The sequence below is a fragment of the Caretta caretta genome, chromosome 8, assembly GCF_965140235.1.
Source record: "Caretta caretta isolate rCarCar2 chromosome 8, rCarCar1.hap1, whole genome shotgun sequence".
Taxonomy (NCBI): Eukaryota; Metazoa; Chordata; order Testudines; family Cheloniidae; genus Caretta; species Caretta caretta.
Window position 1 is genome coordinate 37,511,306 of NC_134213.1, and position 27,323 is coordinate 37,538,628.

The 27,323-nt window shown below is 48.6% G+C and overlaps 1 protein-coding gene across 2 annotated transcripts; it reads right to left on the reverse strand.

Moving 5' to 3' along the window:
- Window positions 1-388: 388 nt before the first annotated feature.
- Window positions 389-27,323, reverse strand: HARS1 (histidyl-tRNA synthetase 1). 2 transcript variants are annotated; one of them, XM_048860156.2, is made up of 13 exons: window positions 27,157-27,266; window positions 26,842-26,931; window positions 22,205-22,324; window positions 21,464-21,559; window positions 20,268-20,393; window positions 19,904-20,011; window positions 14,576-14,674; window positions 7,692-7,785; window positions 7,230-7,357; window positions 6,906-7,148; window positions 3,000-3,116; window positions 1,939-2,085; window positions 389-942 (listed from the first exon to the last, which is right to left on the reverse strand). In XM_048860156.2, exons 1-13 carry the CDS (start codon window positions 27,247-27,249, stop codon window positions 883-885), a joined length of 1,521 nt encoding a protein of 506 aa, XP_048716113.1. In that variant the 5' UTR covers window positions 27,250-27,266; the 3' UTR covers window positions 389-882. The 2 variants fall into 2 exon arrangements, with proteins under 2 accessions (XP_048716113.1, XP_048716114.1); XM_048860157.2 differs by lacking the exon at window positions 6,906-7,148 and having other exon boundaries at window positions 27,157-27,323.

Sequence of the window (27,323 nt, forward strand, 5' to 3'; positions counted from 1 at the left end):
GCCTGCTGCCCTTCATAGGGAATTTAGTTGATTATGAGTGACTGGCACAAAGTTAAATTACTTCTACAATACTTAAGGAATTAGATAAGAATAGAGATGGCAGGGACATCCTGGCTACCTCCTGCTTCTGCACACCACTCAACTCAGGTCTTCATTTTGCTTTTTCTTCAATGTTTCCAATGGGAGTTTCCAGATAAGGCTTTTCACTGCACACTGCAAAATACCATCCCCAGTGCACTTTTTAAAAGGTCCCTGGAACTCAAGGAATGGAACAGCAGCATCAGTGACATTTAACACCCGGCCCTAGTCCAGGGGGAGTGTGGGGGAAGAGGAACAGAAACCTTGACATACTGGCAATTCCAGAAGACAGTCACACAAGAGGCAGGTGTGGGACTGTCAGAAGGTTTATTAAACTTGCTTAGAATGTTTTACACTTCGAGACAAGGTCATTTCCCCTCTAGGCAGAGAAGTGACACTGTGCAGAACATTTATTCAAACAGAAAGGAACATGAAGCTATGACCAAGATCCTCAGTGTCTGCCAATGGCCCAGGGTGCTACAGCTCTGCCCAGTAATAGTAATGATTACAGACACACGGCTGGCATTCTCCAGAGTGTCTCAGGAAACATCCTCTCCAGCTCTCTCACTGGCTCTGCCCAGGAGCACAGCGTTCTTTAAAAAGCAAAGCAGCATCTCTGCTCCCTCTGGGAAAAGGAATTTCATGATAAAATAATAAATACGGCTTCAAAGACCCCTGTGTCCCCACTGACATGTCATGAGCAAAATAGCCAAGAACTGCGGCATTTAGAGAGGAAATCTCTAAAGTCTTCCCCTTCCCCAGTATCAGTTGAAATCCAACAAACTAGCAGGTGTGGCTGGGAGGCTAGGGCTGGCACGTTCGCCTCTTGATTTCCTCAACGAGGTTTTCCCTGCGAACATCAATCTGAAAAACAAATACAAAATGAATTAATAGAACCACTCCCCTCCTATAATCTAGCCTCCTCCCGGAACCATTCTTCTCCAGTCCATCCAAGAATACCCCAAATCGCATGCACTGCCCTGTCTGACAAAAGAGCACCAAGCTGCCCTCCCACAGATCAAGCCAAAGTACTCAAAACTGTTCATTTTTGAAGTAATGTTTCTAACACACACACACACACACACACACACACACACACCTCTTCTCTGCAAAAGAACTCCTAGGTAAGTGGCTCTCCAACTTGATTCGTCTCTAGCACAGGGTCCAATCTAAACAGTTTTTAATAACTCCTTTCTCTGTGGCATCCTTAAGAGCTGGTTGCCTAGCGCACAGAGAATGCTGCTATCCACCTTCTCATGCAAAGAAGCACGACCATATCCAACACGTTCACAGGCTCTCCATGCCTGTAGGAGCCAGTTCAAAGTTGCCCTTGTTTCTGAACCATCCCTCTGTAGACTTGCTCCAGCTTATACGTGCTAAGTATTATCACCAAATCACAGACCTTATCTCCACTCCCCTCCCTGTCCACATCTAGCATCTGCCTCCCCTCTGTCTCCACACTCAGTTTAGCCATTGTCGGTGGGCGAGCCTTCTTCTCTGCAGTACCTGCCACATCAAACAGCCTTCCTGTATCTCACTGACTCTTCAAGTCAGATGAATGTGCCTAGCTCCTTTGATATCTTCTGCTGTTATTAACTCTAAGGCCTCCTGAGATGCAATATGTGGGAAGGTCCCCATACTAATACAGCTGCATTATATCCACTGTTGGGGTATAAAGGAGAAATTCAGCAAAGGTACCCAACAATCATTCATGTGGCTGAGAGATTACTGACACCTCAATCTCTCTTCCTACATCCATTCCCACGTAGTGGGGTGGCTTTAGTCCATTTCATCTTTGGCAAGACAAAGCCTGTTAATGTCTATCTTCAGCCTATCACTTATATGCAAAGGCATCCTCACCTCTTCCCTAGTAGCTACGACTCGCAGCTTGACAACTCCATCCTTCAGCTCCTGCTCTCCTATGATGGCAACGAGAGGGATTCCATTGTCTTCACAATACTGCAGCTGGTTCAGCAGCTTGGGGTTCTTCTTATACAGCATCTCTGCCTAGGGCGGGACCCACAGTACAGCAATAGATTTAATACCTGCTGATTTCTTCAGGCACCCACTTGTCATTCCTGTTCTTGGATTTCCCCATCTAATTTGCATTTGAGGCAGCAGGACCAGATCTCTCAATCACCAGGCAGGGCTCCCCACTTTTGAAAAGCAACCCAATTAGAATGCTTCCAAAACTGAAACAGCTTACCCAGCATTAGCAAAGTGTACCATGGGCATAGGTGGAGCTCTTTTCCTCTGCACTGCTTTGCTGAAGCACAGGGAGCCTCTCCTATCAGTTCCAATGGTGGGTCTGGCAGCTGAGGCTAGAGAGCAAAAGATGCAATATTCCCCAGCCAGGCATGGCATCAGGGGCGTGGCACAAGGCTCTTTGTCTTAGCTCTGCTGGCATCAGAAGGGCAACCGATTCATGCCATGCTAGAGAGTGACCTTTGCCCTGTAGAAGAGGTTAGCAATATTCCCAACTTGGAAACCAACCTGGAGCCAAGTGAGAGCTTGTGTAAAGGATTTCTAGTGCTGCACAACCCAGGGAAAACAGGAAGTCTGGAAACCACCTGCTGCTGCTGCCAGGATGTAGCGTGTACAACTTTCCTTAAAGGGGTGCCAACCCTCCTTCCCAGCGACTGGCAGCTCTGGCCCTGCCTTGTGTACAGCAGAGGGAATGCCTAATTGTAGGAATGGTGAAGCTGGATAGACGAGAACAGGCAGCAAGGTCACATTCAAGTAGGCAAGGCTTGCTGCTCACGTGGCATGTCTCCCCAGAGTGTCTCCCTCCTCCCCACTTATGGGGTTAGGGTAACAAGAACAGGAGAATGGCTCTAAGCCCATGACCAGCACTGGGAACGGAAGGGCTGGAGCCAACCAGTTTCCTTCCTCTCCCTCACTCAGACTCTGCTCAGCCATACCTTGATCCCAGAATCCCACAGCTCAGAGATGAGCTTCAGTCTCTCTTCAAGGAGTTTCTTCTGTGCAGCCGCTACAAGCACCTGTGTCTCTGTGGTCCGGATCTTTTCCTCTGAAGCCTGGATGCAGGGACAGAGTCTTGTGAGAGTTGTTGACGACGTATAGAAACACCCAGCCGCTCATGTGCTGAGACACTCCTTGCCCCCCACTGACCCTTTCTATCAGGAACCACCGCCACTTCACACACAGCATTTTGCATGCATGGATTCAATGGGGACTGGAAAGCCAGTAGCTTTGACAGTGGAAGGACAAGCCAGCAGCAGCAACGCAGTGGAAGAGCCCCTGGGAATCCCAACAAGCCAAATCCCCACAGTTCTACATTCTACTTCCTTTGGGATCCAATCTCATTTAAAATGCAGTTTCTAGCTTTCCCCTCTCTAGTGCCACGGCATTGGAGTTTCTGCTGGACATGAGCAATTCCATGGAAGCTTCCCCTCAGAGGCCTTCCCAGTGTAACAGATGTACTCTCACTGATGTAGCCTTACAAAAAAACATCACCAGCTCCACAGCAGCAGCAGGAAAGGTGGGACCCCGACCGAGCCAGGAACCACTAAGTAAACAATACCAAGCTAGAACGAACACACTCTCTCCCCCTTCTGCCCCACTGGAGGCCAGGAGCTTCACCATCTTTATGCTCTTCCTCCCCTTTCTGCCAGTTACTCAATGTGGCATTTTCCTGCCTCAATTTTCCTGAGAGGCCCCTTGTAAAGCTCACCTGTTAAGGAGAAGCAGTGGGCTTGTGCCCCAAGCTGGAGAGGAGGTGGTGGCCTAAATAGATTTGTTTTCTTAACATGAGAAAAATCAGATCTTGTCTGGTCTGTATTTGTAAGGGGACTATGGCTAACTAGAGAGCTAGGGTCATGAAATCACAAGAAACTGAAACATAAGCAATTGAGCAGGGAAGGGATTTGCAGTCAGGTTGCTTTAGACTAGGTGGTCTGCCCCTTTAAGGGCCAGGCAGCCCTGTTATGAGGCAGAGCCCATTTAAGAACAGGTGTTTGGACTTGGGAGAGGGAATGATCAGCTCCAGCTGGGAAGGGTCAGGTGCTTCCCATACAGACTGAAAGAGCTCAGAGGAGGGAAGCTACAGGAAGCAGGTTGGTTATTGTGGCAAGGGACCTCCCAGGGTGACGGCCCTTAGGACGACTGGGGAAGAGCCTTGTTTTGTGTTAGTTTGTGAGTTGTGTGTTTGAACAATTAATGAAGCCCTGAGGAAAAGGGTCCAATCCAGCCTCTGGGATGGTGCCAATCCTGCTGGGGCTGTGGAGATAAGTTAAAATAGCCAGTAGGCTGCTGGCTTAACTCCTGACAAAAGACTTGGCAGAAAAGTTCCCAGGAACAGATGCCCCTCCAGCCCAGCAAGGAAGGGGCTGGGGAACGGAGGAAGGAACAGGAGCAGAGGTCAGAGGTAGCACCATGGCGATGGGGCAAGGCACCTTCACAATTCTGCAGTGACAGACACTGCTTTCTCCAGTTAGAATGTGAGCTCCTACCTCCCTGCTCAGTGTACTAAAATCCATGAACATACCATGTGGTAGCTGTCACCCTGAGAACTCTGTGCTGTACCACTTTATCTTTTGGTCAATAAGTTCTTTGGGGCAGAGGCTGCGTTTTCCATCTTCCTAGGTGTTAAAGCAGCATGTGGCCCGAGGAAGCCCTGATTCTGATCAGGGCCTTTGGACATAACCACACTATGAATAACAAGAGAGGAATATCAGAGCTTTGTCCCATGAAGCAGAGGCAGGGAAAATTCCCAGACTGGGTCTTGTCTCCCTTGTTTCTTGGAAACTGGGGCTGGATATACTTCATTTTGATGGTAAAAACAAAAAGCCTTTTTCTGGGAAGTCCTTCCAGTCCTTGTTATACATTGTGGAGTATAAAAAAGGACTTGGCCATCCACTGCTTGTCTCCTTTAACCCCTGATGCTCTCCCTTTTAATTGGCCAGCCTCTGCTCTGTAGTCAGTGCAATAGCAAGTGGGCACATGATCTTTAACTGTGGCTACAACCTGCTGTCCCTATCCCCTGGAACGAAGCACAGCAGAGTTAAAGTCTGGCTAACAGCTCTATGACTGAGTAGCCCAGAGAAAGAGACAGCAATGGCTTTCATAGAATATCAGGGTTGGAAGGGACCTCAGGAGGTCATCTAGTCCAACCCCCTGCTCAAAAGCAGGACCCATCCACAATTAAATCATCCCAGCCAGGGCTTTGTCAAGCCTGACCTTAAAAACTTCTAAGGAAGGAGATTCCACCACCTCCCTAGGCAACGCATTCCAGTGTTTCACCACCCTCCTAGTGAAAAAGTTTTTCCTAATATCCAACCTAAACCTCCCCCACTGCAACTTGAGACCATTACTCCTTGTCCTGTCCTCTTCCACCACTGAGAATAGTCTAGAACCATCCTCTCTGGAACCACCTCTCAGGTAGTTGAAAGCAGCTATCAAATCCCCCCTCATTCTTCTCTTCTGCAGACTAAACAATCCCAGTTCCCTCAGCCTCTCCTCATAAGTCATGTGTTCCAGACCCCTAATCATTTTTGTTGCCCTTCGCTGGACTCTCTCCAATTTATCCACATCCTTCTTGTAGTGTGGGGCCCAAAACTGGACACAGTACTCCAGATGAGGCCTCACCAGTGTCGAATAGAGGGGGACGATCACGTCCCTCGATCTGCTCGCTATGCCCTACTTATACATCCCAAAATGCCATTGGTCTTCTTGGCAACAAGGGCACACTGCTGACTCATATCCAGCTTCTCGTCCACTGTCACCCCTAGGTCCTTTTCTGCAGAACTGCTGCCTAGCCATTCAGTCCCTAGTCTGTAGCTGTGCATTGGGTTCTTCCGTCCTAAGTGCAGGACTCTGCACTTGTCCTTGTTGAACCTCATCAGATTTCTTTTGGCCCAATCCTCCAATTTGTCTAGGTCCCTCTGTATCCTATCCCTGCCGTCCAGCGTCACAGCCCTCCAGTGTCACCTTTCAAGTCACTTTGTTGTCTGCTGGGCTGGGGACTTCACTAATAATAAATCCACTATACAGAATTCCCCAGTGCCCTTTGCTGTAAATGTGACACATGGGAACAGACCTCCAAAGCCAGCTATTATGAGACTCTCCTCCTTGCCAACGGGATCCCCTCCTGCTTTCTCCCCGTATGGGCAACCGAAGGGGTTGAGTTTGGCACTGGAGTTATCCACTGCTGCCAGCCATTATGGCTGACCTTCCCAGAAGTGGCCCTTGAGTCGAAGTGCCTCAGGTTTTGGGTGCCCAAACCGAGAGCTGTCAGGTGTGACCGTAAGAGGCATGAACAGCTTCCACTGGCTCCAGCTAGAGTTTGGGTGCTCAGCACCTCAGAAAGCCAGGTCCATGGCGTCTCAGGCTGGGCACCTAAATTAGTGGGCACTTTTGAAAATCTGTCTGTAAATATAGTCAGGGCCACCATCCACCCTGCAAAGAGGGATCTAGCCCCTCCGTCTCATGACATTCTAAGCTTTACCTGCCTTGAGAGTGAACTGTGTGATGTAAGAAGTGCCCAATTCCTCTTTTCTTAAGAGTTGTCATGTGAGCAGGGCCTTAGAGGCTCTGACTCCAGATCTGAACCCGGGTCTTTTATTGCCAGATGGAGCTACAGAGACTGCTCAGCCACTACTGTGCTATTTACCTACCTAAAATAGGTTGATCATGTAGAGCCACAGGAATCTGATTTAGGCAACTAAGTGGCTGACCAACACAGGTTGTGAGCCTCCACTCACCCCCGCTCTGCAGCTTTTGATCAGCCCTGTGTCAGCTGGGAGGAAAGGCAGGTGCCAGTCTGTCCCCCAGGATCAAAGGAGGAGGAGGAATCAGGTGGCAGTCACCTCCACTTTCTGCTCCATGATGGAGAAGATCCGCTCGATTCCGATGCTGACTCCCACACAGGGCACCTTCCGCCCCTTGGGGTCGAACATCCCCACCAGCCCATCATAGCGGCCACCTCCAGCCACACTGCCCACGCTGACCGGCTCTTCCTTGTGGGCGTTCCGAGGCTGCAGCAGGATGGCCTCGTAGATCACCCCAGTATAATAATCCAGACCCCGTGCCAGGCTCAGGTCAAAGGAGATCTGCGGAACAGGAGGGGAATCCCATTACCAGGCACAACAAATGACCCAGTCAGGCCTGCTCAGTGTCCCTCCACCACTCACCTTATCTGCAATGCCAAACAGGGTCAGGTACTCAAACAGCAGCTTCATGTCTCCCAGCCCCTCTTGGGCCAGCTTGTTCTGGGACAGCTTAGGGTCCTGGAGCAGCTGCTCAATCAGACCCAGCCCACCTGCAGAAATGACACACAATTAAAATATAAAAGGCAGGGAGGGCCAAGCTCCCATGGGCTCGCTCCACTCAGCCTGGCCCACAGCCACCTGCTCACTCCTCCAGCCTCTCTATCTCCCTCCCAGGGGATACCGACCACGCACCTTACCTGCGATGTACAGGCTGCAAGTCAGCTCAGCCTGGGCAAGAGCAGCTAAACCTCTGGGGAACCCTGACCCTCCCCATATCGAGACCAAGGAAATTGGAGTGACTGGTGAAGTGACCCCACACAGGCTCTCCGCTGACATGGGTGAGGCCGGACAGGGAACCAAGTTTCACAGCTCCACAGAACTCACCATGCAGTTGAACGTATTCCCCGATGCGATCTGCAGCCTCTCGCGAGAGCCCCTTCTCTCCAACCATCTCGCTCTTCACATCCTCCCATGTTGCCTGGGGAGGGGGAGATGAGAATGTTAATCACAGCTCCCCAGGCTGAACCTGCTGCTCCTGGGAGTTGTTCTCAGTGGAGCGCTCATCACCATCTCTCCCTGTCTGCCACTGTTCTGCTTCATATAAATAGAGCAGCAAAGAGGAATTGGGAAATCAGACTCTAAAGCACCTTGATGCCTCAGAATTCTAGGATCTAGTCAATTTCTCTCATGTGAAGCAGAACAATGTGGGGCAAGGTGTAAAAGAAGACACAGAAAAAATGGTTACAAGAAGAGAAAGGTGAGAACACAGCTAGAAAAGGCTAAGAGAAAATAAGAGGGGAAAAAAGTACTGCAGGGTAGACAACAAGGAACACTTTGCTGAAAAACCTACCCCACAGCACCAAGGTTGGTAAGTATTTATCTCCCCTCTTTTAACAGAGGGGAAACTGAGGCACATAGTGGTTAAGTGGCTTTTCCAAAGTCATAGCTAGAGTCAGTTTCAGAGCTGGGATTAGCTGTGGTACCTGGGCTTCTGGTCCTGGGATCACACCACTACAAAGAAAGAGGCAGCGATGAAGAGGGACAGATTGTCTACTTTTGTTAGTGACTCAGTTGTCTGTGGAACGATGCAGGCTGGCAACATTTACAAATGAAAAGCCAATTATGTATTTTAGTAGCCCACTAGACCAGGCCATTCACTCCCCTCCTAACTACTATATTTCTTGGGAGTGCTACACCAAAGAGCATATCCAATGATCCAACACATACTACCCACTTACCTATGCATCCCCTCAGGGCATTGTTACTCTGACAACGTTACCCCTTACCCTACCTTAAAATCATCTTGTAAATCCAACCCTGGGACAGCAGCTCTAATGGAATTCATCAAGCAAGAACATGGAGCAAAGCTATCACAGAACTCAGGGGTTACATAGCAAACAAAAAGAAAAGGAGTACTTGTGGCACCTTAGAGACTAACCAATTTATTTGAGCATGAACTTTCGTGAGCTACAGCTCACTTCATCGGATGCATACCGTGGAAACTGCAAAAGAAATTATATACACACAGAGACCATGAAACAATACCTCCTCCCACCCCGCTGTCCTGCTGGTAATAGCTTATCTAAAGTGATCAAGTTGGGCCATTTCCAGCACAAATCCAGGTTCTCACCCTCCGCGCCCCCCCCCACAAACTCACTCTCCTGCTGGTAATAGCCCATCCAAAGTGACCACACTATCAGAGCCACACTATCAGAGGCTCGTTCACCTGCACATCCACCAATGTGATATATGCCATCATGTGCCAGCAATGCCCCTCTGCCATTTACATTGGTCAAACTGGACAGTCTCTACATAAAAGACTAAATGGACACAAATCGGATGTCAAGAATAACATTCATAATCCAGTAGGAGAACACTTCAATCTCTCTGGTCACGCAATCACAGACATGAAGGTCGCTATCTTACAACAAAAAAACTTCAAATCCAGAAACTGCTGAATTGGAATTCATTTGCAAATTGGATACTATTAATTTAGGCTTAAATAGAGACTGGGAGTGGCTAAGTCATTATGCAAGGTAGCCTATTTTCCCCTTGTTTTTTCCTTACCCCCCCCCCCCCCGACGTTCTGGTTAACCTTGGATTTAAACTTGGAGAGTGGTCAGTTTGGATGAGCTATTGCCAGCAGGAGAGTGAGTGTGTGTTCTGGGGGGGTGGTGGTGGTGAGAAAGCCAGGATTTGTGCTGGAAACAGCCTTCTCACCCCCCCCACCCGAGAACGAACACACACACACACACACTCACTCTCCTGCTGGCAATAGCTCATCCAAACTGGATTTAAACTTAGAGTGGTCAGTTTGGATGAGCTATTGCCAGCAGGAGAGTGAGTTTGTGTGTGTGTGTGTGTGTTCGTTCTCGGGTGGGGGGGGTGAGAAGGCCGTTTCCAGCACAAATCCTGGCTCTCACCACCACCCCCCCCAGAACACACACACACACACACACTCACTCTCCTGCTGGCAATAGCTCATCCAAACTGACCAATCTCCAAGTTTAAATCCAAGGTTAACCAGAACGTCGGGGGGGGGGGGGGGAAGGAAAAAACAAGGGGAAATAGGCTACCTTGCATAATGACTTAGCCACTCCCAGTCTCTATTTAAGCCTAAATTAATAGTATCCAATTTGCAAATGAATTCCAATTCAGCAGTTTCTCGCTGGAGTCTGGATTTGAAGTTTTTTTGTTGTAAGATAGCAACCTTCATGTCTGTGATTGCGTGACCAGAGAGATTGAAGTGTTCTCCTACTGGTTTATGAACGTTATAATTCTTGACATCTGATTTGTGTCCATTTATTCTTTTACCTAGAGACTGTCCAGTTTGACCAATGTAAATGGCAGAGGGGCATTGCTGGCACATGATGGCATATATCACATTGGTGGATGTGCAGGTGAATGAGCCTCTGATAGTGTGGTCACTTTGGATGGGCTATTACCAGCAGGAGAGTGAGTTTGTGTGTGTGGGGGGGGGGGGGGCGGAGGATGAGAAAACCTGGATTTGTGCTGGAAATGGCCCAACTTGATGATCACTTTAGATAAGCTATTACCAGCAGGACAGCGGGGTGGGAGGAGGTATTGTTTCATGGTCTCTGTGTGTATATAATGTCTTCTGCAGTTTCCACGGTATGCATCCGATGAAGTGAGCTGTAGCTCACGAAAGCTCATGCTCAAATAAATTGGTTAGTCTCTAAGGTGTCACAAGTACTCATTTTCTTTTTACGAAGACAGACTAACATGGCTGTTACTCTGAAACATAGCAAACAAAGCTTTTGTTTTGATCTCAGGCCAGGGTCATAGCAGTAAAAACATCTGAGTCACCCAGGACCTGTCCGCACTACATTCTTGCTGCTGCACTGTTTACGAATTGCAGGTCCCATGCTTGCCAGTGCAGATACAGGCTCCCAGGCCATGTCTACACTAAGAAAAAAGGTGTCACTTTTACAAGGAGACCACTAACACACAGTAAAAACCTTCGTGTAGACAGGGCAAAATGACCAGCTATACCGAGGTAAAACTACACCTTGCCCTTTCTACAGTAGTGTTTACAGTGTGTTACGATCTCATTGTAGAAGCCACACCTTTTCCCCCTAGTGTAGACAAGGCCTGAGTATGCAGCCAGCAGCCTCAAATAGCTCAGGCCTTGTCTCCACCTAAAAATGAAACTGTCCTAGCTACATTGCTCAAGGCTGTGAAAAACTGTGTGAACTCAGCAGTACAGTTAGGTTGACCTAAACCCTGGTGTAGATGTAACTAAGTTGATAGAAGAATTATTCTGACAACCTAGCTACCACCTCTGAGAGATTAAATACAGCCATGGAAAAATCCCTTCCATCGAAGTAGGAAACATCTACACTACAGCAGCACAGGTGCACGCTCAGAGAGACAAACTACATCTGGCATTTTGGGGTTAATGATGAACCACAAAATGCTAGCATTAACTCTTTCACTGCTCAGCATTCAAACCTAAGCATCCAGCTAGTTCCCTTTGTTAAGTGTTGTTAGAATCATTAAAGAAGGCCTCCACAGGAAGAAGAATGCAAGTGTTGAAGTACATTCTAGAGCAGTGGTTTTCAAACTGGGGTACGCGTACCCATAGGGGTACAGAAGCTCTCGTCAGAGGGTATGCGAGAAAAATCCTGTAATGGCAGACAACGCATTTTATTTAGTAAGACTCAGCAATTTAGTCATAGGTATATTATGACCCTATGTCAGATGGGAGTACACGGTAGGCTACATTATTTGGAAAAGGATACGCGGCCTAAAATGTTTGAAAACCTCTGGTCTGGAGCAATGGGGGAAGGAGGGCTGCTAAAGACCAGCTGCTGCACACTTTGTTTTATTTACAACTACTCAATATAGTTAGTTTACTAACCACTCCGCCTTTTCCTGTGTGTGCCGAGAGATTTCACTAGAGCAGCTGTGTAAATTTTTCTCCCCCAAATTCCTCTGAATTAGTAAACATTCCAGCAAGTTTCCAAGTGTCCTACTGACACCCTTTGCTACCCACATAGGGATGTGCAACTCCCAGTGACGCCAAGGGTAGTGCTTGCTGTGCGCTTGCAGGGGTGGGCCCTGTGTATAAATTTCTCACTGTTAATACTTTCAAACATATGAAGATAATTGAAGTACAGCAGACATCTCAGCTGCAAGGATGGCTCTCAGTGCTGTGAGTAGAGGCAAAGCCAGATTAAGGCACAGACACTATAGGTCCCAGCACAAGGGTCCCCTTCTCCTACAGTCGGGTGAGCACATCAGAATCTCAGCTTTCGTAAAAAAGTTCCAAGCCCTCATAAAGTAGACCCTCAGTTATGAACTGACCAGTCAACCACACACTTCATCTGGAACTGGAAGTACACAATCAGGGAGCAGCAGAGACCCACTCTCCCAAAAAAGAAGCAAATACAGTACAGTACTGTGTTACATGTAGACTACTAAAAAAATAAAGGGAAAGCAGCATTCTTCTTCTTCACAGTAAAGTTTCAAATCTGTATTAAGTCAATGCTCAGTTGTAAACTTTTGAAAGAACAGCCATAATGTTTTGTTCAGAGTTACAGACAGTTCAGGGTTACGAACAACCTCCATTCTTGAGGTGTTCATAACTCTGAGGTTCTACTGTATTTTCAAAGGAAAGCTCAAAAACACAAACAAAGTGTAACTGGTGTAGCTATATCTGCCTGAGTCCACAGAGAGTCTGAAACAGCAGCTCTTAGAGGGGTAACTGTCCTATGCATCTCAACCAGGTATTAACATCAATACTCAATGCATGGTGTCGGGGTGGCCAATACCACCCCAGCACAGGATTGTGCATATGGCAGGAGGAGAAGATTACAGTGGGCGCAACCCAACCTCCTACACCAGCTACCAGGTTAAGTACTTTGGAAGCTCCCTGCTGTCACTGCTGCCCCTCTGGGAGAGGGGCTGGGCCCCTCCTGTTGCTGCTGCCCTAAAGGACAAGGGGGAAGAAGGAGACCCTATGCTAATGTCTATGCCTCTCTGGGAGGGGAGAGGGCCCCCCGGCCATCAGGGCTCCAAGTGTGTGTCCACGGCAGAAGGAGGTCACAGAGCCCCACCTCTGTCACGATGTCCCTAGGTTGCCTTACCCTGGCTCCTTACCTGGGCTTTAACTCTGTTTACAGATTTTCCAGTGGTCTGGTTTCTGGCTCTGACTCTATCATAGAATCATACAATATCAGGGTTGGAAGGGACCTCAGGAGGTCATCTAGTCCAACCCTCTGCTCAAAGCAGGACTAATCCCCAACTAAATGTTCTTTTAAGGTTAATAACTTTTTTTAAGGTTTCCCCCTTTAGTTAGCACAGAGGAGTAAAGCCATTCACAGCCTTAACTCCAGTTTGTAAAGTCTGCCTAGGAATTACAGTCAAGACTCCATTCAGCTGGGCAGCCAGCTGCAAAGAAAACTGTCTAGAGAGGCAGCTGAAGGCCAATCCACTTGTTGACCTCATTTCATCTTCACAAACCAAAGTGGAGGTGAGAATTGCTGCTATTGTTCCTCCTGGAGTCAAAGCTATTGACCAGAGCAGAGTGCTGGTATGTTATCTTTAACTTTGGCTACAATAGAGAATTGCACCATTACAGCTCATCCACACTAGCCAGCCTGGTTGGCATAAGCCTGTCAACCACAAGAAATGGGCAGATTCCGTGCACTGTGGGTACCAATCCCAGCCCTCCCAGCTTCTTCAGGCTGGTCTCTCTTATCTTCCTCTGTACTTCCATTTGATTAGAACATGGAGATGGTTTCACCATTACCCCATCTCCCTAAGCACCCACAGTGCAGCTCCTTCCTTCCTCACAGGACACACAGGTTGCTAGGGCAGGGGATGCTTTGAAGTGACAAGTCCGCATATGACCCCAGCCTTCTACAGACACTACAGCCAGCAATGCCCAACCTCCACAGACTGCATGTCTCCTGCTTTGATGCTGGCTGGAGCATTGTTGAGCAGTAGAGCACTTGCTCACAGGGTGATATTTACAGAGCCATTGACAGGACAATGCCGCTACATCCTACTCATTTGCAAATTTACCTGACAGAACTCAGTCCTCAGTCACTTGAAGTGTGGCTCGCTTGCAGGATCCTAGCTTCTATACCCATCCTGCAGCAGTCTGCCACTATGCCAGATACCAAGGCTTTAGCAAGGTTCCATTAATACTACAGATCTGTGCTGGAGAACAGCTGGGCTGTAACGAGGTCCCCAGCACAACAGTGGATGTTGATGGCCCCAAAAACACTGAATTAGGAAAAAAAGCTTTTGTACATTCTGATGCAGCATGCCCAAATAAATTTGTTATAAGAAGAGATGGTGCCCCAAGGACTCCTCGTTGTTGATGCAGCACAGATTCCAGATGGCAACCAGAAGTGGGGTGGTGGGATCCCTGCTCCAGACACACAGGAGCTTCACTACTCCAGGTTAATAACCAGCAGCTCATACTTTAAGTCTTGCGATAGTGAATTAAGAGACCTGCAGAATCCCATGGATTTAGGGTGACTTGCATTGTCAATCTGTTTGCTCAGGACCCACTGGGGATGTTAAAGGAAATAGTGTAACTAGGTCTCCACAAAACACCCTATCTAGGTGCTGAACCCCCAATGCCCAACACACAGGGTGAAGAAGAGAAATAATTTAACATTTACTAGCATTCTCTAACCAACTTCCACTGCCCTTAGTCTGTCTGAGCAGTCTGTGCTGACTAGGAGGGCTGTGAAACCCACAAAGCAGCAGTAACAGGAAACTTCAGCCCTTACCTTGTCTAGTTTGTCCACAGTGGAGCAAATTGTTCGGAACTTGCTGTCTGGTACCCCACAAACTGCGAACATCCCATCGAGGATACGCCGGTCGTTGACCTGGGAGGAAGTAGAGTCTCTCAATGGGAACCAAATGGAAATATCCCAGTTACAACAAACTCTTCAGCTTCACTCCTCTATGACTTTGTGGGTAGAGAAGAGGGGCTGGCTGCCATCCCTATCCCACCTAGCCAGCTACCTCTACCATCATCAGCTCCCAGAAGTCCCAGGGGCTTAGCTGCTCCTGCTATGAAACAGTGGACAAGTGAAAACTGGATGACAATTTAGCTGGACTTTCAAAAGCCTCTGACAAAGGGCCTCACAGGAGACTGTTCAGAAATGAGAGTCATGGATGAGAAGTAAAGTCACATCATGGGACAGAAAACAAAGAGGAGGAGGAAATGTTCAGTTTTCAGCATGGCAAAGGTTAACAGCAGGTGCCCAAAGTTTCTGTATGAGATGAGGACCACCATTTACTGAAAACAACAACAAGCAGCAAGGTGGCAAAGTGACAATTATTACAGTTACCCAAGTCTGAGGAGCCAAGGTAGGTGTGGATGGCACAACAGCAGACGAAGCTCAATGAATTCCAATGCAAGGTAATGCACACTGCTGGGTTTCACATTAACTACCACCACTTGGGGAAAAAAACCTGAACATCAATGAAAACCGTGCAGCAGTGGCCAATAATGAAAACAGATGCAAAAGGAATGGGACAGGGAATACTGGAAATACTCAATCCATTAAATTCCTCAATGGCAGGCCCTCACCTGGAAGACCAATGACCGTTCCAGTCACCCTCTCTCAATGGAGAAAAAGCACAAAGAGTGGGGGTGCAGAAAGAGGGGAGAGCAGAGATTCAAAGTCTGGAAAGTCTTCCAGATGGGAAGAGACTCAAACAATTGGAATGAGTCTACAACAGAGATTAATTCACTAACAAAAAGTTTCATTAACACAGAGTTAAGATTGCTGAATGGTATCTTGTGGCCTTGCAAAATGTCGACTCCAGGAAAACTCAGACTTCTGAAAAGAATCATGAAATACAGAGATAAGGTAAATGCCCAGACCTCCTTCATTCTGCCCCCCTGCAGCTGGCAACAGCCCCTTGGAATTAGCTGCATGCACTCCAGCTGCTTTCACTGCCTTAGATGTTGCTGAATTGAATGGTGGAGGGATTATCTGGAGCAGATTGGAAGAGCCGTGATTGAGATATGAAGCTATGGGGAGGAGCGGGTGTTGTGCCCTTCTAAGGCTGTGTGAGAGCCCCTCTCCCTGACCATGTGATCAAAGGAAAGAGGTGCATGCGTATCTTGGGAGATACACCTCATTTCAGTGTTACATGGCATGAGTAGCAGGGTGCAAGAGTCTTCTTGCCACCGGAATTATCAGCAGTTAGGCGGAAGTAAGATGAACGTTGTCTGTGGGTTTAATGAAGGGTAAGGGAAAGTACAGTAGAAAGCTGTAGTATTAGGTGGTATTGTGTGCCTAAGGGTGAAGGGGGGTGTACAATTTAGCAGCTGTAGTGTTCTTTCTGTGGGGCTGAATGTGGGGCAGGCGTAGGCAGCTCCTTTTCAGTACAATGCAAAGGCAGAGGGCAAGTATGTGTTATGGCACATGGGCACTCTGCTCCAAGAAGGCAGAGATATGGTTGTGTGGGCGTGGACATATCTTTATTTCATGGTTTTCACAAGTTTGAATTTTGCTGAGCACGAGCTGTCACTGGGCAACCTTAACTCTGCTTTAACCAAATTTCTTGTCAGTGAATTTTCTATGGATTTTTTTTTTTTTAAACAGAAAGAAATGTTGGTAGGAGTTAGTGTTCATTATGGGGCAGTTGTAATTATCATATAGATTTGCAGTTGAGATGCTACTATGGCCATGGAATGAGAATTCCTGGCTCTCCCATAGTACTTTTCATCAGATCTCAAAGTACTTTACCAAGAAAGGAAACAGCATTATCCCTATAACAGCATGGATTCACCAAGGGAAGGTCATGCCTGACTAATCTAATCGCCTTTTATGATGAGATTACTGGTTCTGTGGATGAAGGGAAAGCAGTGGATGTATTGTTTCTTGACTTTAGCAAAGCTTTTGACATGGTCTCCCACAGTATTCTTGTCAGCAAGTTAAGGAAGTATGGGCTGGATGAATGCACTACAAGGTGGGTAGAAAGCTGGCTAGATTGTCGGGCTCAACGGGTAGTGATAAATGGCTCCATATCTAGTTGGCAGCCGGTATCAAGTGGAGTACCCCAAGGGTCGGTCCTGGGGCCGGTTTTGTTCAATATCTTCATAAATGATCTGGAGGATGGTGTGGATTGCACTCTCAGCAAATTTGCGGATGATACTAAACTGGGAGGAGTGGTAGATACGCTGGAGGGGAGGGATAGGATACAGAAAGACCTAGACAAATTGGAGGATTGGGCCAAAAGAAATCTGATGAGGTTCAATAAGGATAAGTGCAGGGTCCTGCACTTAGGACGGAAGAACCCAATGCACAGCTACAGACTAGGGACCGAATGGCTAGGCAGCAGTTCTGCGGAAAAGGACCTAGGGGTGACAGTGGACGAGAAGCTGGATATGAGTCAGCAGTGTGCCCTTGTTGCCAAGAAGGCCAATGGCATTTTGGGATGTATAAGTAGGGGCATAGCGAGCAGATCGAGGGACGTGATCGTTCCCCTCTATTCGACATTGATGAGGCCTCATCTGGAGTACTGTGTCCAGTTCTGGGCCCCACACTTCAAGAAGGATGTGGATAAATTGGAGAGAGTCCAGCGAAGGGCAACAAAAATGATTAGGGGACTGGAACGCATGAGTTATGAGGAGAGGCTGAGGGAGCTGGGATTGTTTAGCCTGCAGAAGAGAAGAATGAGGGGGGATTTGATAGCTGCTTTCAACTACCTGAAAGGGGGTTCCAAAGAGGATGGCTCTAGACTGTTCTCAATGGTAGCAGATGACAGAACGAGGAGTAATGGTCTCAGGTTGCAGTGGGGGAGGTTTAGATTGGATATTAGGAAAAACTTTTTCACTAAGAGGGTGGTGAAACACTGGAATGCGTTACCTAGGGAGGTGGTAGAATCTCCTTCCTTAGAGGTTTTTAAGGTCAGGCTTGACAAAGCCCTGGCTGGGATGATTTAACTGGGAATTGGTCCTGCTTTGAGCAGGGGGTTGGACTAGATGACCTTCTGGGGTCCCTTCCAACCCTGATATTCTATGGGGACACCGAGGAACAAAGCAATGCTGGGACTTGGCCAAGGTCACTGAGCAGCCTGTGGCAGCACCAAAAATAGAGCCCTGATTTACTGAGTCCAAGTCCATTATTCTAACCACTAGACCACTTGGTAGCTGTCATTCCGGCGTGCCCCTGCCATACACTTTGTGAGGCTTAGAAAGAGTTAGGCATATGCCTAACTGAAAAGCTAACCTCTCTCACAAATTTTGTTCTCAATTTTGCTCTCCTAAAGGGACAGTGGGTTTCATGCTGGGTCAGATGTCCAGCATTAGGGATCTCTGTGACAGGATCAGAGCCCAGGTTTGATCCATAGATCTGTGCACAAAAAATGCTGTTAGAATCTCTCAATTTTGAGAAAAGCTGGGAGTTTTTTGGGAAGGGATTGACGGTGAGGGACTGTATCTTCAGAACCCCTTGATCAAATGATTCTAAATTTGGACCAATAGCTTTAGCCCATGCCTCTGTGAGGCACACCTAATGTCAAAGTATATCCCAGTAACTATGTAGACTTTAGATCACATAGAGTCATCATTTAAACAGAAAGCTGTTCTTAACTTTAACTAGCAGGGTACCAGTTCTGTATATAAGAGTACATGACAGAGAACTAATCTTTAATGAAGGGTAGAGAGGAGGTAAATTGGGCACTTCTAGTCACTTTCTCTCAGAATACAGAACAGCAGGACATCCAATTACACCAAAAACTCAAGGGATTTTTTAATAGCACAATGCATAATTAACCTGTGCAACTCATCGCTACAAGATGCAACTGAGGCCAGCATTTTAGCAGGATTAAAAAAGCAATCCAATGTTTATATGGAGAATGGGCACACCTGCAGTTAAACAAGGGAAGGAACAAATTTTTGGACAATTCTAAATCCTCCTATGTCAGGGCATAAACCAATCACTGACTGATGAAGGTCAGGGCAAGCAGCTTTCCCTGTGGGCAGGTTATTCCATAATTGTCCATCATGCGGATTCTTGCCCCTTCCTTAGAAGTACCAGCTGCTGCCACTGTCAGAGAAGATACTGGTTTAGATGGATTTTGGGTCAGATCCAGTCTGGCAATCCCTGGCAGCTCCCTGCGGGTGGTCCAACAACACAGATAGCCCCCATCATAACCAGATCCCCCTAGGAAAACCCAGCAACAAGATCGCAGCAAGGGCTGGCTCCCACCCCTCCAGCTAATCCACAGAGCCCAGTAGTGTCTCGCTAGGTCTACGAATTCACCGGGGGCCTTGGCTGCCTTCAAGGTTCTCCTGACACCACTACTCTCATTGCTGTCTCGGGGCACCCGGTCCCTTTCTAACACCCTAGCTACCTCTAATTTTACCAGGTCCCATTGCCCCCACTTGTTCAAGGTAGACTCATAAGAGCTTGTGTCTGCACAGCAGCATGTGCTGCCACACATGGGCTGGGGGTTGGTCTCCTGTTGCGCAGCAGGGGCTCAGCCCAGGGAAAGATTCCCTGGAGGAGGTGATGGATTCTCAAAAGGGAGCAGGGATGAAGGTCAACAGTACAAGGCCTGCAGGGTGGAGGTGTGGAGCTTGCAGACTCAAGGTGCAATACGCAGGTCCTCACCATGAGCATCAGAAGCCCTGGAGAAGGAGACGAATACTACCGGACCCCTTTTTTAGCACTGGGTGCCCAACAAAGCAGTTGCCCTGCTGCCTGACTCCATCCACCAAAACAGGACAAGTTCTACACCTCCTGGAGCAAAGCATGTTAGACACGTAACAGAAATGAGGTATAACACCCTTTACTACAACAGGCAGAGAAGTTGGGTGACCCTGTCCGCCCCAGAACTCCCTTCTGAAGAGCAGCTTGAGATGGTGATTGCCGGGTGACAGCCAGAGTGAAGCCTGATAGTTTCTCTAGCATAGACAGTGCATAGAAAGGAGTTGCCACAGGCACTAGGGGTTCTGGATCAATCTGCATTGTGCATTACAGAGGGTGCAGGTGTTGCCAGGCTGAGACCATGAGCAAGTGGGAAGCAAGAATGCTCTTCACTTCACATCATCGTCCAGAGAAACCAGCACTGGCACCTGGCTCTGGTTTTACCTTAATGAGGAAGTCTCCAATCTGCAGCCCGCTCAGGATCTCATGCACGATCTTCAGACACTCAGCATCAGGAATCATGGGGTCAAACTGGCCGGCGATGTCAAAATCCTGGGGCACAAGCAAAGGCAGTGAAAATCTGGGCAGTGTAACACAATTGGGGGAGCCCAGCAGCAACCAGGGTCTCCATATATCCAGCTCCCCATGTGGCAGCCAGGCCCCAGACACAAATGGAGTTCTCTTCCTCCCTGTCCACTTCCTCGTGCTTTGAGCCAGCACTCTAGTCACATATATAGGGCCACCTTGACTGAGTTCCTGGGGAACCCTGGGCCCAGACGTGGAGAGCATTCAGGCTGCCGGTACTCACACACTGGTAGAACTCCCTGTAGCGGCCCCTCGTCATGGCTGGGTTATCCCGTCTGTAAACTTTGGCAATGTGGTAGCGCTTAATGTTGGTGATTTTGTTCATTGCCAAATAACGAGCAAAGGGCACCTGAGCACAAAGGGTTAAGGGTGGAACGTAAGACGACCCTCCCATGGCTCGGAAGGTCCAGGACAAGAGCCATCCAGCCCTTCCAAAGGGGTTTGGTGTGGACAGGATCACCCAACTTCTCTGCATATAGTAGCAAAAGGTGTTATGCCTCATTTCTATTATGTGTCTAACCAGCCCGGTTATCACTCTTCAGGCAGAAGTCTGGTTAACCCCTCCCCTGTTATCCAGGCTCAGTAGGGTACACACCCTTCTGCCAGGGGTAACAGCTAAGAGGCACTCATGCTCACCACTTCAATCACTGAAACCAAAGGGAAGAAAAGGAGACAGCCCTGCAGCAATTACTACTATCACACATTCTGCTTCATAAAGGCATCACAGCTTCATTAACCCCCATAAGAATGGCCATACTGGGTCAGACCAATGGTCCATCTAACCCAGCCTTCTGGCTTCCGACAATGGCCAGCAGCAGATGTGTCACAGGGAAAGAAAAGAACAGGGCAATTTATCAAGTGATCCATCCCCCATCATCCAGTCCCAGCTTCTGGTAATCAGAGGTTTAGGGACACTCAGAACATGGGTTTGTGTCCCTGACCATCTTGGCTAATAGGCACTGATGGACCTGTCCTCCATGAACTTATCTAACTCTTTTTTGAACCCAAGCATAGTTTTGGCCTTAATAACATCCCCTGGCAATGAGTTCCACAGATTGACTGTGCGTTGTGTAAAGACAAACTGCCTTATGTTTGTTTCAAACCTGCTGCCTATTAATTTAATTGGGTGATCCCTGATTCTTGTGTTATATTAAGGGGTGAATAACCGTTAAAACAGCTGAGTACAGTGAGTCTGGCATAGCCAGGAACAGAACCCAGGTCTCTATTCCTAGACCTGTGCTCTTCCCATTGGGCCCTGTTGCATGACTGCCCCACCACTGAGGACCTGGAATCAAAAGACTCAGGGAGAGACTGCCCTCCTCATCTCCCTCTTGAGGCCTCCACATGACACTGCCCATCAGTGAATGTACTATGTAGGATGAAATCGGCACGCCAGGAGCAGGAACTGTGGCAGGATACAGTCAGGTCATAGCGAAGAGACAGCAGCTCTCCCCCCTGGTCTTTCAGGTCGTAGATGAGCTTTGAGTCCTCCCCATACTTCCCTGTCAAAGTTTCCTAAATGAAACAGAGAGATGACATCTTAGGTGAGAAGGGTCAAAACCTAGGAGCACAAAGCTGCAACAAGAGGCTCAGTGAGGAAGCTAGGAGATGCCACATGATGAGCAAAGGGTGATCTAACCCTCCTTCAACCACAGCTTTACTACAGAAGGCTCTCACTTTCCATGGGAGCTGCTCACACTGAGGTCTTAGTCAGGGCAGCTGCCCTTCAGGTTATGACTAATGCAGCTACCATACTTTAAAATGCACCCAAAGATTTAAAGGGGCAAACAGCTACAGGCCTGGGGATCATGCCTTAATGGGTCAGTGCCTTAACCAGCAGAAAGAAAAGGAGTACTAGTGGCACCTTAGAGACTAACCAATTTATTTGAGCATAAGCTTTCGTGAGCTACAGCTCACTTCATCGGATGCATCCGATGAAGTGAGCTGTAGCTCACGAAAGCTTATGCTCAAATAAATTGGTTAGTCTCTCCGATGAAGTGAGCTGTAGCTCACAAAAGCTTATGCTCAAATAAATTGGTTAGTCTCTAAGGTGCCACTAGTACTCCTTTTCTTTTTGCGAATACAGACTAACATGGCTGCTACTCTTTAACCAGCAGAGCCACCCCCTCCCAGATGTCACCACACAGCTCCTGCACTCACCTTCAGCTCAAACACAGGGGTGTCGATGACCTCAGCTCCATGGCGCTTGAAGGTGCTGATAATGATGTTGAAGACTTTCTCCCTGATGGCCATCTGCTTGGGGTTGTAGTCCCGGGTGCCCTGAGACCCCAAATCAAAGGGAAGTGGGTGAGAAGAAGAGCAGAGAACCATGGCCTGAGCTAGTGGAATGATTCTGCCCAGATGAACATTAACATAGATGGGTACACTGTGCATGGAAGAAGCCGAAAGGAAGGAAGTGGTGGACTAGGTGTGTCTAAAATACTTACAAAGCCAGAAAGACAGGGATACACAACAGGGAACAGCATCAATACACCTGAGGAAAGGGAATTAACCAAAAGCAAAAGCTCAAGCACAGAGAAGAATTAGAGATCCTTGGACCATCTCTAAGTGCAGGTGGAAGCCATAAGATGCTGCCCAGAAGTGAGCTGGCTACTTATACAGCTGCTGGGTAGCACACAGCTAATGGGAGCCAGAGGTTCATAGACTACAGAGGGAAACTTCATGAGCCAGAAGGTGGAGAATCCAGCATGGATCCAATTACTTCTACAGGACGAATAGCATGCTTGGTCCTTTGCAGGCATGTAAGGTCCCTTTGCAAGGTCCCTGCCTTGAAGAGCTCACAATTTAGAGAAGCACCAAAGAAAGGAAGATGTTTCTGAGTCAGCGTCTGGTAAAATAACCCATCTAGAGGATAAGGCTGAGACGACAGAGGAGCTTTGGAAATTTAGGAATAAAGCATCAGGCTTATAGGTGTTTTAATCTAAGAATTCCTTTACACAGAGAACTTGGACATTTTAGCCAGTGAGGCCAGAGGGTCTGATACTTGTCTCCTGAGTGCACCTTTGCAATGTGAACGGGATGAGATTTCTCATTCCATTTCTTCTTTGTTAGAATCACTGAATCATTCTGATCATCCCCTTCAGACAGCCAAAAACCACTATGGCTGACTATTAATAAATTCAGTCCTTATTCTCACATGGCAATTACCGGCTTTGCCTCTTCTACTGATAGAGTCATATGCAGTGTCAGGGAGAGAAAGGGGACACACAGTATGGAATAATGTGTGATTCTGTGGGCCAGAAAAGGAAGACCGGCTTTTAATGTTACGTTTACTGCACTGAGACGTCATTCAGGCAGAGAAACTGGGAGGCTGTGGCTAACAGGTTTTCAGATCTTGAGAAGCTGGGAATGGTCTCACATTTTAAACAACTAGAGACTTTCTTCCACTTTTGCGGTCTTACTAGTTACTTTTTTATTTAACTAAAATTTGGAGCACATGAGCTAGATGGATCAAGTTATCCAGCCTTTCACCTACTAGTCATTGATTCAAATGCAGCCCACATTCATTACCATCCATAGGTTGCTTAGTGGCCTATGTGGAATGAGTTGAGGGGTCTCTGAGGGCTAGTGACTAGCGTACAGATGTCCACATCACACACACTACCATCACAAATGGCATTAATTACCCGCTTGCTGCTGTTCTCAACAGAGGCCAAAAAATGACAAGGCCCAAGATTGAACTCCCATGCCCATAAGGATGGGCCCTTCTAGAAAGAGGCAGATATGTATGCAGGCGGCATGCTCTGCTGCTAGCCATCCCAGACGTTACATCTCACCTGACACCAAAAATCTCCAGAAAACGACATTTCCATTGTTTTTAATCAAAAGTTTCTAGTGACTGCTTGTGAGGTCTCTAGCCCTGGCCACACTAGCAATTTTTTGCAATTATGCTGCCATTGGTCTAACACCAATGTGGCACCCTTGAGGCTAGGACACGCAGCAGTGCTAGTATAGGCTAGCTGCCAGCTTTTACAGTGATAAAGACACTCTGCACTAGTGCTCCAGCTGCTGCTAAGGCCACTGCTACTGTAACAGCAGGAGGCTGCCTGAAGATTGTGCCATGTGTACAGTGGCACAGCCTTTGAGCCTACAAATCCATTCAGCCATTTACACCACATTCATCACTGCCATTTGAGCAAACCATAGCTCTAAGCCAGCAGGGCGGTGGAGGGTGAGAAAACCTGGATTTGTGCTGGAAATGGCCCAACTTGATGATCACTTTTGATAAGCTATTACCAGCAGGAGAGTGAGTTTGTGTGTGTATGGGGGTGGGGGTGAGAAAACCTGGATTTGTGCTGGAAATGGCCCACCTTGATTATCATGCACATTGTAGGGAGAGTGGTCACTTTGGATAAGCTATTACCAGCAGGAGAGTGAGTTTGTGTGTGTGGTTTTTGGAGGGGGGTGAGGGAGTGAGAGAACCTGGATTTGTGCAGGAAATGGCCCACCTTGATTATCATACACATTGTGAAGAGAGTGTTCACTTTGGATGGGCTATTACCAGCAGGAGAGTGAGTTTGTGTGTGTGTGTGGGGGGGGGGGGCGGAGAGTGAGAAAACCTGGATTTGTGCTGGAAATGGCCCAACTTGATGATCACTTTAGATAAGCTATTACCAGCAGGACAGTGGGGTGGGAGGAGGTATTGTTTCATGGTCTCTGTGTGTACATAATGTCTTCTGCAGTTTCCACAGTATGCATCCGATGAAGTGAGCTGTAGCTCACGAAAGCTCATGCTCAAATAAATTGGTTAGTCTCTAAGGTGCCACAAGTACTCCTTTTCTTTTTGCGAATTCAGACTAACACGGCTGTTACTCTGAAAACTGTAGGTTGGGACCCTAAAATGGGGTCGCCAGGGCTGGCTCAGACTTGTTAGGAGCTGGGGCCAAAGTCCGAGCCCCACTGCCTGGGACCGAAGCCAAAACCCAAGGACTTCAGGCCTGGGTGGTGGGGCTCAGGTTACAGGCCCCCTGCCTGGGGCTGAAGCTCTTGGGCTTTGACTTTGGCCTCCCCACCCAGGACGGTAGGACTCAGGCTTTGGCCCTGCCACCTGGGCTCAGGCTTTGGTTCCCCCTCCTGGTGTCATGTAATACTTTTTGTTGTCAGAAGGGGGTTGCAGTGCAATTAAGTTTGAGAACCCGTGCTCTAAGCAATGCTAACTTCCCTCATTTACTTGAATTGGGCTAATGGAAGCCACCTTATTACCTTTGAAATTGGGCACATATTTAAAGGAACCTGAAACAGACATCTGAAGAAGTGGGTATTCATCCACCACGAAAGCTTATGCTCCAATACATCTGTTAGTCTATAACAGGGATCTCAAACTCAAATGACTACGAGGGCCACATGAGGACTAGTACATTGGCCCGAGGGCCGCATTACTGACACCTCCCCCTGCACTGCCCTCGGCCCGGTCCCCACTCCACCCCTTTCATGAGGCCCCGCCCCTGCCCCGCCTCTTCCCAGCCCCCATTCCAACCCCTTTCGTGGATGGCAAGAGCAATATCTTAAAGAAAAGTTTTCTAGCCCTTCTCCTGGTGAATAGCCTTGAAGATGTAACGGATGCAAACTGGTCATCAGGGTTACTTATCACCACTATGCCCTAAAGATCACAGGTTAGTCACAGTCCTCTCACAGCCGCCCTGGGCTGGCCTTTGGTGTCCCTTCATTTTTCAGAAGACCCCATATCAGTTCACAGCTATATGGGCACTGTTGCCCAGGCAACTGCTGATGGAGTTTGGGTGGCCACAAGCACCCTTTGAGACGGATGTCTTCAGCTGTCAGCTCATCTGCTGAGCAGCCAGCATGATCTCTGGTCAAAAACGAGCAGGTCAATAGAGAGAGGCAGCATGGTCTAGGGTTTCTCAGCCCATGGGTCAGGACCCAAAACTTGGTTGTCAGAGTGCTTCAAAGGGTCATATGGCAGCTCCTGTGGCTCCTGTCCCATGTGGCTGGCTGGGTTTGCCTCCCTGCTCCAGGCATTGCAGCCTCTGGGGTCCCATCGCCACTCACGTTTGGCCCAGCTATCATAATAACTGGAGTCTGGGTAGGCCAAATTTGAGTGAGTGGCACAGCAATCCCATGAGCTAGGTCACAACTCCACTCACTCAAATTTGGCCCAGTCAGGGAGCGGGGCCAAACCTGAGCGGTGCTGCAACCCTGGAGTTTGCAACACCCAGAGCAGAGAGCCAAGCCCAGCTAGCCCCATAGCATAGGAACTGCAGGAACTGCCAATGTGGGGAAAGTGCCAGGCAGGACCCAACCCTCCCGGGATCCAACCAAAACCACCCCAGGGCCTCCTCCCCCAGACTATTTACTGGTGTGTGACAGGCCATAAACATTTACAAATGGGTCCTGAGCCCAAAAAGGTTGAGAACCACTGATCTAGGGGGAGTATAATGGCTCCATGCAGGGCAAGATGGCAGTATTACTTGCCATATGGGGTGTCCCTTGCAGTGCACATGTGCTCACTCAGCCTGCTGTCAGTTACACCAGCTCTTCTGGGGTTTATGAAAACACAGGGTTTTATCCTGGCTTTGTTAACTGTCAGGAGGAAGCCCTGAAGTCTGGGACATTCATCTATCTCGAAGGCACAGGGTTAAACGATTTATTTATCAGCAGTGGAGACGGTTTCTCTTTAATGCACAGTAAAGTGTGGTCATAGCAGACAAGGCACTGAGGGATTTCTGGGAAGGTAGGGCTGGGATACACACAAAGCTGCACTGTTTAAACTAATGATGGGTTTCTAAACGCCTTAGAGTCCAGGGCTGGGGACTTACCTTTGGGGTCTTGAGGACAAACTTGTGTTTCCCCTCTTCTGTGCCCAGCTGCGCCTTCAGCTCCAGCAGCTTGGCCACCTGCTCAGCCACCTGGGGACAGAGACCGGGCGGCAGATGAACAGCACAACCCAGGGGAGGCATCTGGGTATCCCGCTTCCCCAGCCCCCTCCCCGGGCACCCCGTTTCCCCGGCCTCGCTCCGGGCATCCCCCCCGGCCCGAGCTCCAGCCAACCCCCCCGGGAGAGGCGCGCAGGGGCGGGGCCGGGAGGGGGCGGTACAGCCCAGCCAGGGAGCCGCAGGGGGGGGCGAACTCACCTCTTCCGGACTGGCCTTCTCCTGCTTCAGCCGCCGCACCGTGTCCCCCTGGCGCCGTAGCGCCTCGTCCAGCTTCGCCGCCTCGTCAGCCATGGCCACCGCAGCGCCCTGTGAGCCCGGCTGCCGCACTCCCGTCTCCCCCCCACCTCGGAACCTCACTGCACCGA

What these genes read in the sequence shown, in the direction of transcription:
- HARS1 (XM_048860156.2), bottom strand. Translation starts at nt 27,249, where the DNA reads ATGGCTGACGAGGCGGCGAAGCTGGACGAGGCGCTACGGCGCCAGGGG. An exon ending in CTCTTCGCTATGACCTGACT is followed by an intron (nt 20,394 to 21,463) that starts GTATCCTGCCAC and finishes CTTTGTGCTCAG; the next exon opens with GTGCCCTTTGCTCGTTATTT. An exon ending in GGAATACGTTCAACTGCATG is followed by an intron (nt 7,358 to 7,691) that starts GTGAGTTCTGTG and finishes TCATTTCTGCAG; the next exon opens with GTGGGCTGGGTCTGATTGAG.